At 47.3% G+C, this 12760-nt stretch overlaps 1 protein-coding gene across 1 annotated transcript in view; it reads left to right on the plus strand.

The window, feature by feature from the left end:
* Positions 1–12507, plus strand: part of dpys (dihydropyrimidinase) — a gene marked incomplete at both ends in the record, with an annotated part of 29406 nt that extends 16899 nt beyond the window's left edge. Inside the window, 2 exons of the mRNA XM_083642186.1 lie at positions 1063–1270; positions 12448–12507. Of these exons, the coding sequence (XP_083498312.1) occupies positions 1063–1270; positions 12448–12507 (268 nt within the window). The remainder of the gene's footprint in view (positions 1–1062; positions 1271–12447) is intronic.
* Positions 12508–12760: the final 253 nt, after the last annotated feature.

A 12760-nucleotide genomic window follows, 5' to 3' on the forward strand; every position in this document is an offset into this window, starting at 1 on the left:
GTATTATTGTTACAGCAACACTGTAACAATAATACAATAAGCAACACTGTATTATTGTTACAGCAACACTGTAACAATAATACAATAAGCAACACTGTATTATTGTTACAGCAACACTGTAAAAATAATACAATAAGCAACACTGTATTATTGTTACAGCAACACTGTAACAATAATACAATAAGCAACACTGTATTATTGTTACAGCAACACTGTAACAATAATACAATAAGCAACACTGTATTATTGTTACAGCAACACTGTAAAAATAATACAATAGGCAACACTGTATTATTGTTACAGCAACACTGTAACAATAATACAATAAGCAACACTGTATTATTGTTACAGCAACACTGTAACAATAATACAATAAGCAACACTGTATTATTGTTACAGCAACACTGTAACAATAATACAATAAGCAACACTGTATTATTGTTACAGCAACACTGTAACAATAATACAATAAGCAACACTGTATTATTGTTACAGCAACACTGTAACAATAATACAATAAGCAACACTGTATTATTGTTACAGTGTTAACACTGTAACAATAATACAATAAGCAACACTGTATTATTGTTACAGCAACACTGTAACAATAATACAATAAGCAACACTGTATTATTGTTACAGCAACACTGTAACAATAATACAATAAGCAACACTGTATTATTGTTACAGTGTTAACACTGTAACAATAATACAATAAGCAACACTGTATTATTGTTACAGCAACACTGTAACAATAATACAATAAGCAACACTGTATTATTGTTACAGCAACACTGTAACAATAATACAATAAGCAACACTGTATTATTGTTACAGCAACACTGTAACAATAATACAATAAGCAACACTGTATTATTGTTACAGCAACACTGTAACAATAATACAATAAGCAACACTGTATTATTGTTACAGCAATACTGTAACATTAGTTTCAGACAGAATGCAATATGAGCTTTCACAGCAAATTGGGGTGCATCTGGTCCAGGTGTTCTAAAGGTGGAGTACTTTCTATAACATTTATCGGTTTGTGCATCTGGGTAGGACCATATCAGCCAAGACCCATCACCAGGCCGTGGACTACAATATCTTCGAGGGCATGGAGTGCCATGGTGTCCCAGTGGTCACCATCTCCAGAGGCAGAGTGGTGTATGAGGCTGGCCGGCTAGAGACCAGGCCAGGAGCCGGCAGGTTCATCCACCGACAGCCCTTCTCCCACTTTGTTTATAAACGGGTCCAGCAGAGAGAGCAGGTCAGTCCACTCTAGTGTTATGATACAGTACCATATGATAGAACTTGTTGTGCATCTTCACTCTAGTGTTATGATACAGTACCATATGATAGAACTTGTTATGCATCTTCACTCTAGTGTTATGATACAGTACCATATGATAGAACTTGTTATGCATCTTCACGGTTTAAAAAATACACACACATCATACATGCTGGGCTCATTTCTCCACAAACTCAAACTGTAAATCTTCTAACTCCCTGGGAGCATAGGTTTTTGATGTATATTACTTTATTGTTAGACCTCCAAAATTATGATTGCATCGTCTCTTGCCTTCAAAAATCAGGATGAGTCCGTTTGCTCTGCTGTGAATGATCAGGGAAACCAAACTGTTCATGTCCAAATGCTCTCAATAAAGCCAAAATGGTGGCAATACTTTTACTCAGAGAAGTAAACTGTTCTTCCTCCTCTGATCTAAGCTAGTTGAGGAGGTGACTAATTCTGACAAAAACAGGATGATTTTTATGATTGATAACAGGGGCAGTTTTCGGATGACAGCTTTGGGTCTGCTCAGCCCCCAAAGAATGTATATGGTGGACCGCAGACCCCCTAGGGGGGTCCGGGGGCATCACCCCCGTGAGAAAATGTTGTACATTTTAAAGTAAAAATTTATCAATCTGCTGCACTTTGAAATCAAAATGAAGAGACTAGGGCCCCTATCGTTGCATCGGCGCAGTTTCTAGGCCGAGCGGCAGGCGCAGATCAAAGCAGTGGGCGTGGAAAGGCGCACTTGATATCGTCGTGCTGGCGCTAGATGCAGCCCAAAGCATTACAACCACGCCTTTTAGGCGTAAAATTATGCACCGTCATGCTCATTGGATAAGTGCAATAAACGAATCGCACGCTTGCCTTTTTAGCTCCAATTCCAGTGATCCCGCAAAACCAGACGAAAGCCAAACGCTCTGCCCCCCCCCCCCCCTCCCTTCATCCAGCCTGTCTGTCTGCATTATAGGCTATTATTCCATATTATTATGCTTCTCAAACCAATCTAACTGCAGTTTCAATACTGCAAGCATGTAAATACGCTACACTATAGCAAGATCAAAGTGAAAATAATGTTCTATGCATCAGCTAGAAAAATATAGCCTATTAGATTGGTGAAAGTTTGTCCAGAAAGATATCATTTTCTCTCGCCTGCTGCAGGAAGGATGATGCACATAAATATACCCTACATTATGTCAAGTCATTGCATAAATGTGTTTTTATTGTAAAACTAAATGTGAAATAGGGCCAAGTTATTGGAGGGACATCACAGTATAGCAGATGCCATTAGAAGCGCGTTCCGAAGCGCGTTCCGCTGTTACTTCTCTAAATCACGTTAACTCGACAAGGGGTATATATAGCCTCAAGAGGACATATATGTTTCACATAGGGTGGTGTTTTCATTTCGAAGTTTTATTTGGTCCAATATTGAAATGTTGACAATGGCAGGCTGTGTTACCATTACACATTAATTTAGAACTACCTTTTATATCTATTTTGGCTCATTTGGTGGCTATTTAGTAGCGAAATGAAGAAACACAATGCATGCTGGGAACTCAGAGAGAGAGAGAGAGAAGGGTGACAGAGAAGAAGCAGTGAAGGCAGAGAATAGGCCTGCTTTTCAAAAGCGCAAAGCGCTAAATGTAGGAGGGGTCCCAAGATATCACTAGGCTGGTATTTAGCGCCGACACGCCCACTTTGGGACTGCGCCACGCCCATTCGGCCTAAAGCGCATTTGGCAGCCTAAAGCCTATTGCTATCTTGCCGAAACAGGCGCAAGGCACGTTTTTTTGCGGTTAAGGCCCGTAATAGCGCCGATGGCCTGTGGGAGAATAGAGCCCTAGATCTATGAAGAAAGCTTAATCAATTTATCAGATTCACTCTTCTTCTTCTTCTTCTTCTTCTTCTTCTTCTTCTTCTTCTTCTTCTTCTTCTTCTTCTTCTCCTTCTTCTTCTTCTTCTTCTTCTTCTGTTTGCCCAAACGTCTGTATGCTTATTCCTTTTCAGGCTCTCTTCTATCTCCGCTGCGATAATATACTGCATGCGTAATTACGCAGCGTACTGAGAGCCGCGATGAGTGATGATGCTCTATTGGAAGAAGTTGAATTTCGTTCCACCAGCACACATTTTATTAATCAGCTATTTTCTATTCGTTTCTATTAATATATATACATCGAATCCCACCAATTTAATTGTCATTTTCCCCTTGGCGCACATAAAGACACATGCTTCCGTCACTGTCTGCTTGATGGCGAGAGGGACTTCAGCTGCCATCCGCGCTGTGGAGAAGCTGGTCTTACATGCGTGCAATTGCAGGGAAAGAGGTTACTGTACTGGCTGGACACAGGTGTTGTGCGAAAAAATGATGCGTTTTGAATTGGATTAGGGAAACGAGGGTCTGGCGGGGCGGGAGTCTGTGTGCGCCGGGTGCTGGATGGGGATCTCCCCCGAGAAGGTGGGAGCTGGACGGGTAAGCAGGCTTGGTGGTGGGGTGGGGGTGGGTCGGTGTCCTGGGTGTTTTGGGCCGGCCAGGGTGGGGAGAGGCAGCTTGGCACAACACCGTCACAACTTTCTCAAAAGCAATCTATTGTTACCTCACACCACAAACCTGTATGGTCGGGAATTATGTAGCCTAATAAAACCATGACGAACGAATTCTCATTTTTAAATCAAGGTGTGTTTTTTCTGCAATGTAGGCTATAGTTGAAAATCAACGTGGCATTCCGAGGAGAGAAGAGTGTGTGCAGGCGCGAGTGGAGAGTGACATCCATGCCGTGCGTAAATGGATCCAAGCAAGGATTTCCTGCACTGCATGGAGATGTGGAGACTGTCTGCACTCAGGCGTACGTCTGCGTTTGCGCTAAGACCAGCTATTTCCTGGTGTTAAAATTGAGAGCATCCAAGGCCATTTTTTCTAACACATTGCGCTGGAACGCCTATTTTGGAACAGGCAACGCCCAGACCTCCCTTTGCACTCGGAACATACCGACGGTATCTTGCCAGAGCGCTAAATGACACTTGCGCGAGACAGGTGATAGGCTAGAGGCCCACGGACATGCCTGGGCCATGCCTACACCTGCGTCATCCCAGCGCAAAACTGGACGGTGGAAGCAGACGATAGCTTAAGATGCTGGGAAGATAGCAATAAGAGGCACGCAAACGATAGCGGCGTACGGCGATAGGGCCCTTAATCTACCTTGGCTTGCTGGTGGTCTCTGTTGTCAGTCTGAGGCTCTCAAGGAGAAATAGAACACTTCCTTATTTCCTGGGTAATCAATTTTCCAGGAGTGTAGATGAGTGACTTTCTCTAGACCAGGGGTGCCCAATACGTCAATCGCGATCGACCGGTCGATCGCGAAGGTAGTGTGGTAGATCGCATGGCATTGAGGGGGATTCTTTTTTTTTTTCTTTTTTTTTAATAATAAAATAAAATATAATGGAAGTACATGCAGTTGTTTATTTTAATTGTGGATCATAATTCAATCATGAGAGGCCAGTTGGTAGGATTTGACAAACTTTATTTAGCAATCGGCATGCATGGCAAATACTTTGGCGCATGACTCCATTGGCCAGTGGCGCTCCTCTTGAGGCAAGAGGAGGGCACCTGCATAGGCTAGGAGATCCCCCCCATTAGCCAGTGGCGCTGCTCTTGAGGCAAGAGGAGGGCACCTGCATAGGCTAGGAGATCCCCCCCAGTGGGGGATCAGGAGTCACGACTCGTTGGTGGCGGACTGGGGAGGTGGGTGGGGCAAAACAAACGCTTCGGAGGACGGCTTCAGGGGAGATGGACTGCCGTGAAGCTAGCTGCTGCTATGATCGGGCGCATGACTCCATTGGCCAGTGGCGCTCCTCTTGAGGCAAGAGGAGGGCACCTGCATAGGCTAGGAGATCCCCCCCCAGTGGGGGATCAGGAGTCACGACTCGTTGGTGGCGGACTGGGGAGGTGGGTGGGGCAAAACAAACGCTTCGGAGGACGGCTTCAGGGGAGATGGACTGCCGTGAAGCTAGCTGCTGCTATGATCGGGCGCATGACTCCATTGGCCAGTGGCGCTCCTCTTGAGGCAAGAGGAGGGCACCTGCATAGGCTAGGAGATCCCCCCCCCGTGGGGGATCAGGAGTCAAGACTCGTTGGTGGCGGACTGGGGAGGTGGGTGGGGCAAAACAACGCTTCGGAGGACGGCTTCAAGGGAGATGGACTGCCGTGAAGCTAGCTGCTGCTATGATCGGCCAGAGAGAGAGAGGTGGCGTAGAACCCTTGCTATATATATGAGGATTAACTGACGTCATATTTGACGTCATACTAGGACTTTGACTGACCACGTTATGCTAGAACTTGACTGACGTCAGGGGATGATCGGATTATGCATGAGTGGCCTTCTGCTTGAAATATGGTCTGGAGACCTCACTTCAATCATGAGAGGCCAGTTGGTAGGATTTGACAAACTTTATTTAGCAATCGGCATGCATGGCAAATACTTTGGCGCATGACTCCATTGGCCAGTGGCGCTCCTCTTGAGGCAAGAGGAGGGCACCTGCATAGGCTAGGAGATCCCCCAAAAGGAAGATCTGATTACCGGAGGTTAATTGAGATCTGCAGGCGCCGGTAGTTGATGGTACTTTTCTGGCCTTCGACCTTTTAGCGACTTACAGCTATTTGCGGCTGGCGCTCCCAACTCGGTCGGGCCTTCGATCTTGATACATTAATGTTTAACTTGGCGCTTCCCGGCTTGGCCTACTTGGCTGCCTTGGCACCTCGCGGTAGCGCTTCCCAGCTTGGCCTACCTGGCCGCCTTGGCGCCTCGCGATTGTACTTTTGCGGCCTTCGACCTTTTTAGCGACTTACAGCTATTTGCGGCTGGCGCTCCCAACTCGGTCGGGCTTACCTGACTTAAGGCGCTTCCCGGCTTGGCCTTCCTGGCCGCCATGGCGCCTTACCTGACTTAAGGCGCTTCCCGGCTTGGCCTTCCTGGCCGCCATGGCGCCTTACCTGACTTAAGGCGCTTCCCGGCTTGGCCTTCCTGGCCGCCATGGCGCCTTACCTGACTTAACACATTGAGTGCCAGCGACGCCATATGGCGTCATTAGAAATTTACCGTAGGCTGCCAGCGACGCCAAATGGCGTCAGTAACTCGAAATTGTTTTTTTGACGGGGGGGTGTCGATCTATGCCTCTTACATCGCCTCTTACAATATGATAGCTATTGAATGTGTCTAACCTATTTTACAGAACCCTTAGGTGGCGACAGCGCACTCCAGATGAGAGAAAGTGGAGTAAAACCATAGAGTAAAACACACAGAAGAAGTCGTTTGGGAAGAGGAAATCGCATCGCATCCGTCCGTATGCAGCTGCTTCATTGAAGCATAACGTAGCTGTGCCCCTGCAGCAGCCAATCTGCTGTCACAATTGAGCACCTCGTGTCCGCTGCATTCGCATGATCAGCCGTGGAGTTCTCAACTGGAAGCATGGTGACATACACGCGGGTGTAAAAAAGCTGGACTAGCGGGCTTTTCACTGCTGAGCAGCACACGCAGAGCAAACGCACTCACAGCAGAGCAGAGCAGAGAGATACTCCTCCAACAACGGGGGGGGGGGGGGGGGGGGGGAGGAGGAGGGGGGGAGGTGGGGCACGCAGGACACTACAGCATACGACAGACCCAGGCAGCTGCAGCATTACATCAGAAAATATTAGCAATGAGTCAATGATGTGCTTGAAATGCTTCCTTTCACAAAAGGGTCATTATCTCAGCTCGTAGAAAAAAAGGGCTGTTTTTGGTCTAATCAAGCTATCTTCTCCGGCTCATAACTAAAGAACGGAAAATGGGACCAATAAACTTTTTTTTGCAGGTGATAGAAGAGAGTCTCATCGTTATTTGTGCGTGTTCAGTGTTTACATAGTAATTATTAAAGAAATTATATGACTGTTTTAAAATGCATTGCGGCCTATGTGGCACAGTACAGCACCTTTTGCCCAAGGGCCGTGGCACTCAAAGTGTTAAGGCGCTTCCCGGCTTGGCCTTCCTGGCCGCCATGGCGCCTCACCTTTATTTTACCTGACTTGGCGCTTCCCAGCTTGGCCGCCTTGGCGCCTCACCATTTTAACTTGGCCTTCTTGGCCCCCTGACTTGGCCTTCTGACTGGCCCTGACTTTCTCTGGCTTTCTCTGGCTCTCTCTCTTTCCCCCAAAAAATTAACCGGGAGATTTACTGCGCCTTACTGGGCGCCGTGCTTTTCGGGGAGCCACCACCAACGAGACGTTATTTGGCACGGAAGTCCGGGACACTGTTCGTTGTCATGCTTGCCGATGAAGGGAGGAGGGTCCTTTGGGCCGCCGGTATGGCCACCCGCTCCGGGCGGATGTAGCTGGAGAATGCTGATGAAGACCGGCGGCCCGTTTGCTGGAGGGAGGCGGAGGACACTCCTTGCACGGCGGCTGAGGTGGCCGCTCCGATCCTGAAGGAGTGGCTGGAGAAGTTCTTCGTCGGGAGGTTGCACTTCTGGAGCGTCCGCTTGAGGTGCAGGACGAACCAGGATCTTGTCATGTGGTGACGAGGTGCGATGAGGAACAGGGGAGCCGGGGGCCGGTCTGGGGCCTGAGCGGTCTTTCCCCTGATTTTGGGCTTAGCTGCAATGCTGTATGGGTCAGCAGTCATCACGTGATGAGATTGATGAGCTGAAAATAAACAATATGACACGTGGACAGGATCGCTAGCTGGAGAGGCAGACAGAATTCACCCGATGCAAAATTCTTATGATAATAGCTTCAACGCTCTCAGCCCTTTCAGGGACGATTATTTCAGAATTACGAGCCAGTAATTCATGGGAATGCAAGCATTATTAGGAGCTATTTGAATGAAAAGATACGGTGCCGGCCGGTGATGATGTCCTCAGATGGCGACCATCTTTTCCCCCCATGGGGAAGTCTGGGCAGATTCACGGTGATTGACGCGACCCGGCCTGGAGAAGCACTGATGCTGAAGTGCCATGGCATCTCGGGTACTCTGGACAGACCGGAAGATCCATGGGGCAAACGGTTCATTCTGGCGGCAACCCTATAGAGCTGAAATGTAATGCTTAATGCATGGGATATAAAGAAACTGGTTAATAAACAAGTAAAAGAAAAACAGTGGTTTCACCGCCTTGCAAGTGCACCATAGACTGCTAGTTGCAACCATGGACCCATCATAAGATGGACTGGGCATCACAGCCGCTGCATGTTAGATCGCCGCTCTGGTGGTTGAATCCAGTATTGGGTCACGAGGCCCGCCTCCTCATGTTAGTGGATGGGAAAATCAAAACCGAAATAGTCACAGTATACGTCGGATAATTTTTTTTTTTTTTTTTTCAAAGGTGGTTTGTATCATTTTTAGATAGTCATTATCATGCTAATGCCTGTGCAAGTGGTCATTTTTCTGATCAGTTTTTTTTTTTTTTTTTTTTTTAAGTAGTTATTTGACATATAAAAAGGGGATAAAAATGGATGATTGGCAGCTGAGGCAGCCAGTCTCGAGCAGTCATTGGCTGGACAGGCTCTTCACATTATAGATCTATCGTCATAGACAAGACACGCGGCTTCATTGTTATGTAATGCTGCCTGGAGGTCGGGTGGCTCTGCTGGGTGTGTGGGGCCGGGAGATGGGCTCTTAGCCTGGGTAGTGCAGGCCTGGAGGTCGGGGTGGCTCATGGGATGAGGCCTAGTAGTACACACGCACCGTTAGCTCATCGCTAGTGGATTAGCATCACGTACGAACAGACGTTTTATTTTTGTAGGCTATTAAAGCAACAAACGTTTTTTTTTTTTTTTTTTTTTTTTATGCATATCTGGGGGAAATGCTTTGACTGTGGGGATGTTCGTTCTTCACAAGCTCCTCTCTTAGTAGCGATATACCAGGCGATGGACCGGGCAGCCTGGCTCGCGCACTCACTGGGCTAACGTTAGGTTGGGCTGAGGGTGAGTGAGGCCTGCCTCCACTTCCGGCCCGCGCTGAGAGCGCTGAGAGCACTCAGCAGTCAGCAGCAGCCCGGAGATCTGAAATCTCCGACAACCAAAATCAGATTTTCGTACAGGCGTCATTTTGATAAACTGATCTCGTAGTGGGAATCTTCCTGGTTACTTCGGCGAGACAAAAATATTACAACTTAAAGTGTAATATTAACGGAGCTAGACTGTATATAAATACGCAACGCACTGTGCGCATTCTAGAAACAGCAGCTCAGAGGGGCGTGGAGCTCTCAGAGGTTCTCAATCAAGGGCGCTACTGCGCAGACTCTGGTTCACTGATCTGGCCGGATTTTGGCTTCAAAAACATACGGGGAGGAGATAGGGACACTCCCTCCATTCATATTATAACTCAATGGCTGCAACTCGCAGTGATATGTTATGGTTGGCCAACATATAACAATGGGATTCGCTGCCTCTTGTTACGTGACTAGCGTGACACTGTATTAATTATTTTAGCTTTGGTATTATTTATGGTTAAAAGAAACGCCAAGGCATTTCCCTTTGAAATTCGTTAAGAACAGGAAGTGGTGTATTAAGACTGGGTAGCTTGACACGGAAAAAGACGTCAGCATCCCCTGGGCCGTCTGTCTTCGGTCTGAAAGTTATAACACTCATTCGAACTGATGCTCGGACATGCTCCATGGGCCAAGGGTCTTTTGAATAACCCGTTGCGTGATTTTTTTTTTTTTTTTTTACCGGCATGTCACGTGATCTCAACAACGTGCTGTCAAGAAGAATTGTGAATGAAATATACGATGTGCGGTGATGACGTCATCAGGCAGCGACATGACATCTTTCAACTCACACAAACTCCCGTTTATTTACGGTTAAAGACTTAACTGCCCGGTGATAGCAGAGGGATCCGCGCCTGCTGTACAATTGACCACGGGCGAGGTGGAGGGGCCTGCTTGCCTGGAGAAGCCTGGGGACGCGATGATCGCGGTGCGGAAGCCTGAATGCTTGGACGCCTGGACACCCGTCCGATGAAGAATAGTGGGGCTGCATGCATGCTGCTTGCTGAACGAAAATGTTAGTCACTGATTGTCAGTCTGAAAGTCTGTTGTTGACTTGGGGCGGACTCCTGGCTGGAGGGAAATGGCCGCTTTGCTTGAGCCGATTTGCTCCGTGAATGGAGATAGCAAGGAAAAGATTGACGACGTGCAAGACAACGTAGAACATGGCGTTTCACGGCTGCCCCTCGCCGTGGAGCGCCCCGCGTTGGCAGCCTGCGGCCCGGCCGTCTCGGAAGGCCAAGCGCTCCGTGCCGATCCGGAACAGGGTATCGTTGTTTGAGCTGTCGTCACTGCCCATGGACTGTTCTGGCTCGGGATCCGACATACCAGGAGTGGGGAGCGTTGAGAGATCCGCGGGGATTGTCCACGGGTAGAGAGGACTTGGGGGTGCTGATTCGGTCTGCAGATATGGTGCAAAACAATGCTTCGGAGGACGGCTTCAAGGGAGATGGACTGCCGTGAAGCTAGCTGCTGCTATGATCGGCCAGAGAGAGAGAGGTGGCGTAGAACCCTTGCTATATATATGAGGATTAACTGACGTCATATTTGACGTCATAGCAGACGTCATACTAGGACTTTAACTGACCACGTTATGCTAGAACTTGACTGACATCAGGGGATGATCGGATTATGCATGAGTGGCCTTCTGCTTGAAATATGGTCTGGAGACCTCAGTACAATGCAATTGTATTGTAAAGTGAGAAAAAATAAATCGTGTATTGGGGGAAAAAGTGATGCATCGATTTAAGATGCATCGATGTGTGTGCGTTTGCGATGTTGAAACTGGACTGGTAGATCTCGGGAGGCTGGCTACTTGAAAAGTAGATCTTGGGTCAAAAAAGTTTGGGCACCCCTGCTCTAGACCTAACCATATTTTCAAAATAAAGGTCGTATGTTGCATGCACCAATCACCAATACCATTATTATTATTATTTTTTTATAATAATAATAATAATAATAAGATTGGATTTATATAGCGCCTTTCCAAGTGCTCAAAGCGCTTCACAGAATCATTATTCGTTCACACCATTCGTACCGGTGGTTCGAAAGCATGGCAGCCACACATCAGCGCTCAACGGCCCCTCCGACCACCATCATTCATGTCTACATTCATACGAGGCAAGGAGGGTTAGGTGTCTTGCCTAAGGACACAACGACGGCGGCTGGGAGGGAGCGGGGATCGAGCCGCCAACCCTTGCGTCATTGGCCGACCCGCTCTACCTCCTGAGCTAAAGCCGCCCCGGCTTATGGCTTTAAAGCATGAATGAGAGATGAATAGAGGAGGGCTTCAGCCCACCCAAAAAGGGTCTAAAACCGCCCCTGGTTGAAGTTAGTTATCCTTTATTTATCCCCATGGGGAAATTCATCCTCTGCATTTGACCCATCCTCTACTAGGAACCTTCCTAGAACTAGGAGCAGTGGGCAGCTGCAGTGCAGCGCCCGGGGACCAACTCCAGTTGCTATTGCCTTGGTCAGGGGCACTGACAGGAGTGTTAACCCTAACATACATGTCTTTAATGGTGGGAGGAAACCGGAGCACCCGGAGAAAACCCACACGAACACGGGGAGAACACGCAAACTCCACACAGAAAGGACCTGGGACGGACCGGGGTTCGAACCCGGGACCTTCTTGCTGTGAGGCAACAGTGCTAACCACTGAGCCACCGAACTAAATAATATTATTATTGAAATTGAAAGTCGCTACACTATTTATTACTGGGAAAAGTAATTCTACTGTACCCAACACTGGCCTCCTTATTGTTAGTTCAGTACAGTGATCCCATACTCCAAGTCTGAAGAGAGTTGGGGTCGAGCCTAATCACCTGGTGAGGCTAAATAATATTTTTCAGAAGAATATCACAAGGGAGCATGTGGGCAATGTTTGTTCTCTGTTTGTTTGTTCTCTGTTTGTTTGTTTCAATTTTTGTCCCACTGATGATGTCATAGGAAGCATTGTGACATCACTGATGATGTCATAAGACTGATGATGTCATCTGTGATGTCATAAAAGCAAATTTATCTTATGACATCACAGGCACTGATGTAAACTTAAGCGGCACACACACACCTGCACATGCAAACTTAAGGGCAATAACATTTTGTGAGCAACACACACACCTCCCCGCTTTGTATTTGTTCTGCAGGTGGGGAAACCTACAGCTGTGATCAGAAAGCCCTATGAAGGAAAAGTCATACCTCTCTGAACAACCGACCTGGAACAAGGCCGTTGCATCTCCAGCTGCGTATCTCCAGTACAGTACATCCAGTACCACAGCTTCATGTGCTATAAAAACTCAATGCTCTCTCACCGATGGTATACGCTCTGCTCTGAGTGGGCTCTACAGTCTCAACTTTTGTCCGTTTTCTAAGTAGCCATTTGTCCGACTCATACATTATGCATTGACCGATCAATGTTTGCGATAAAGATTGGGGGGCGGGGGTCAACTCTGATGAACA

The sequence above is a fragment of the Poromitra crassiceps genome (genome assembly GCF_964638095.1).
Source record: "Poromitra crassiceps genome assembly, chromosome: 1".
In the NCBI taxonomy this organism is placed as follows: Eukaryota; Metazoa; Chordata; class Actinopteri; order Beryciformes; family Melamphaidae; genus Poromitra; species Poromitra crassiceps.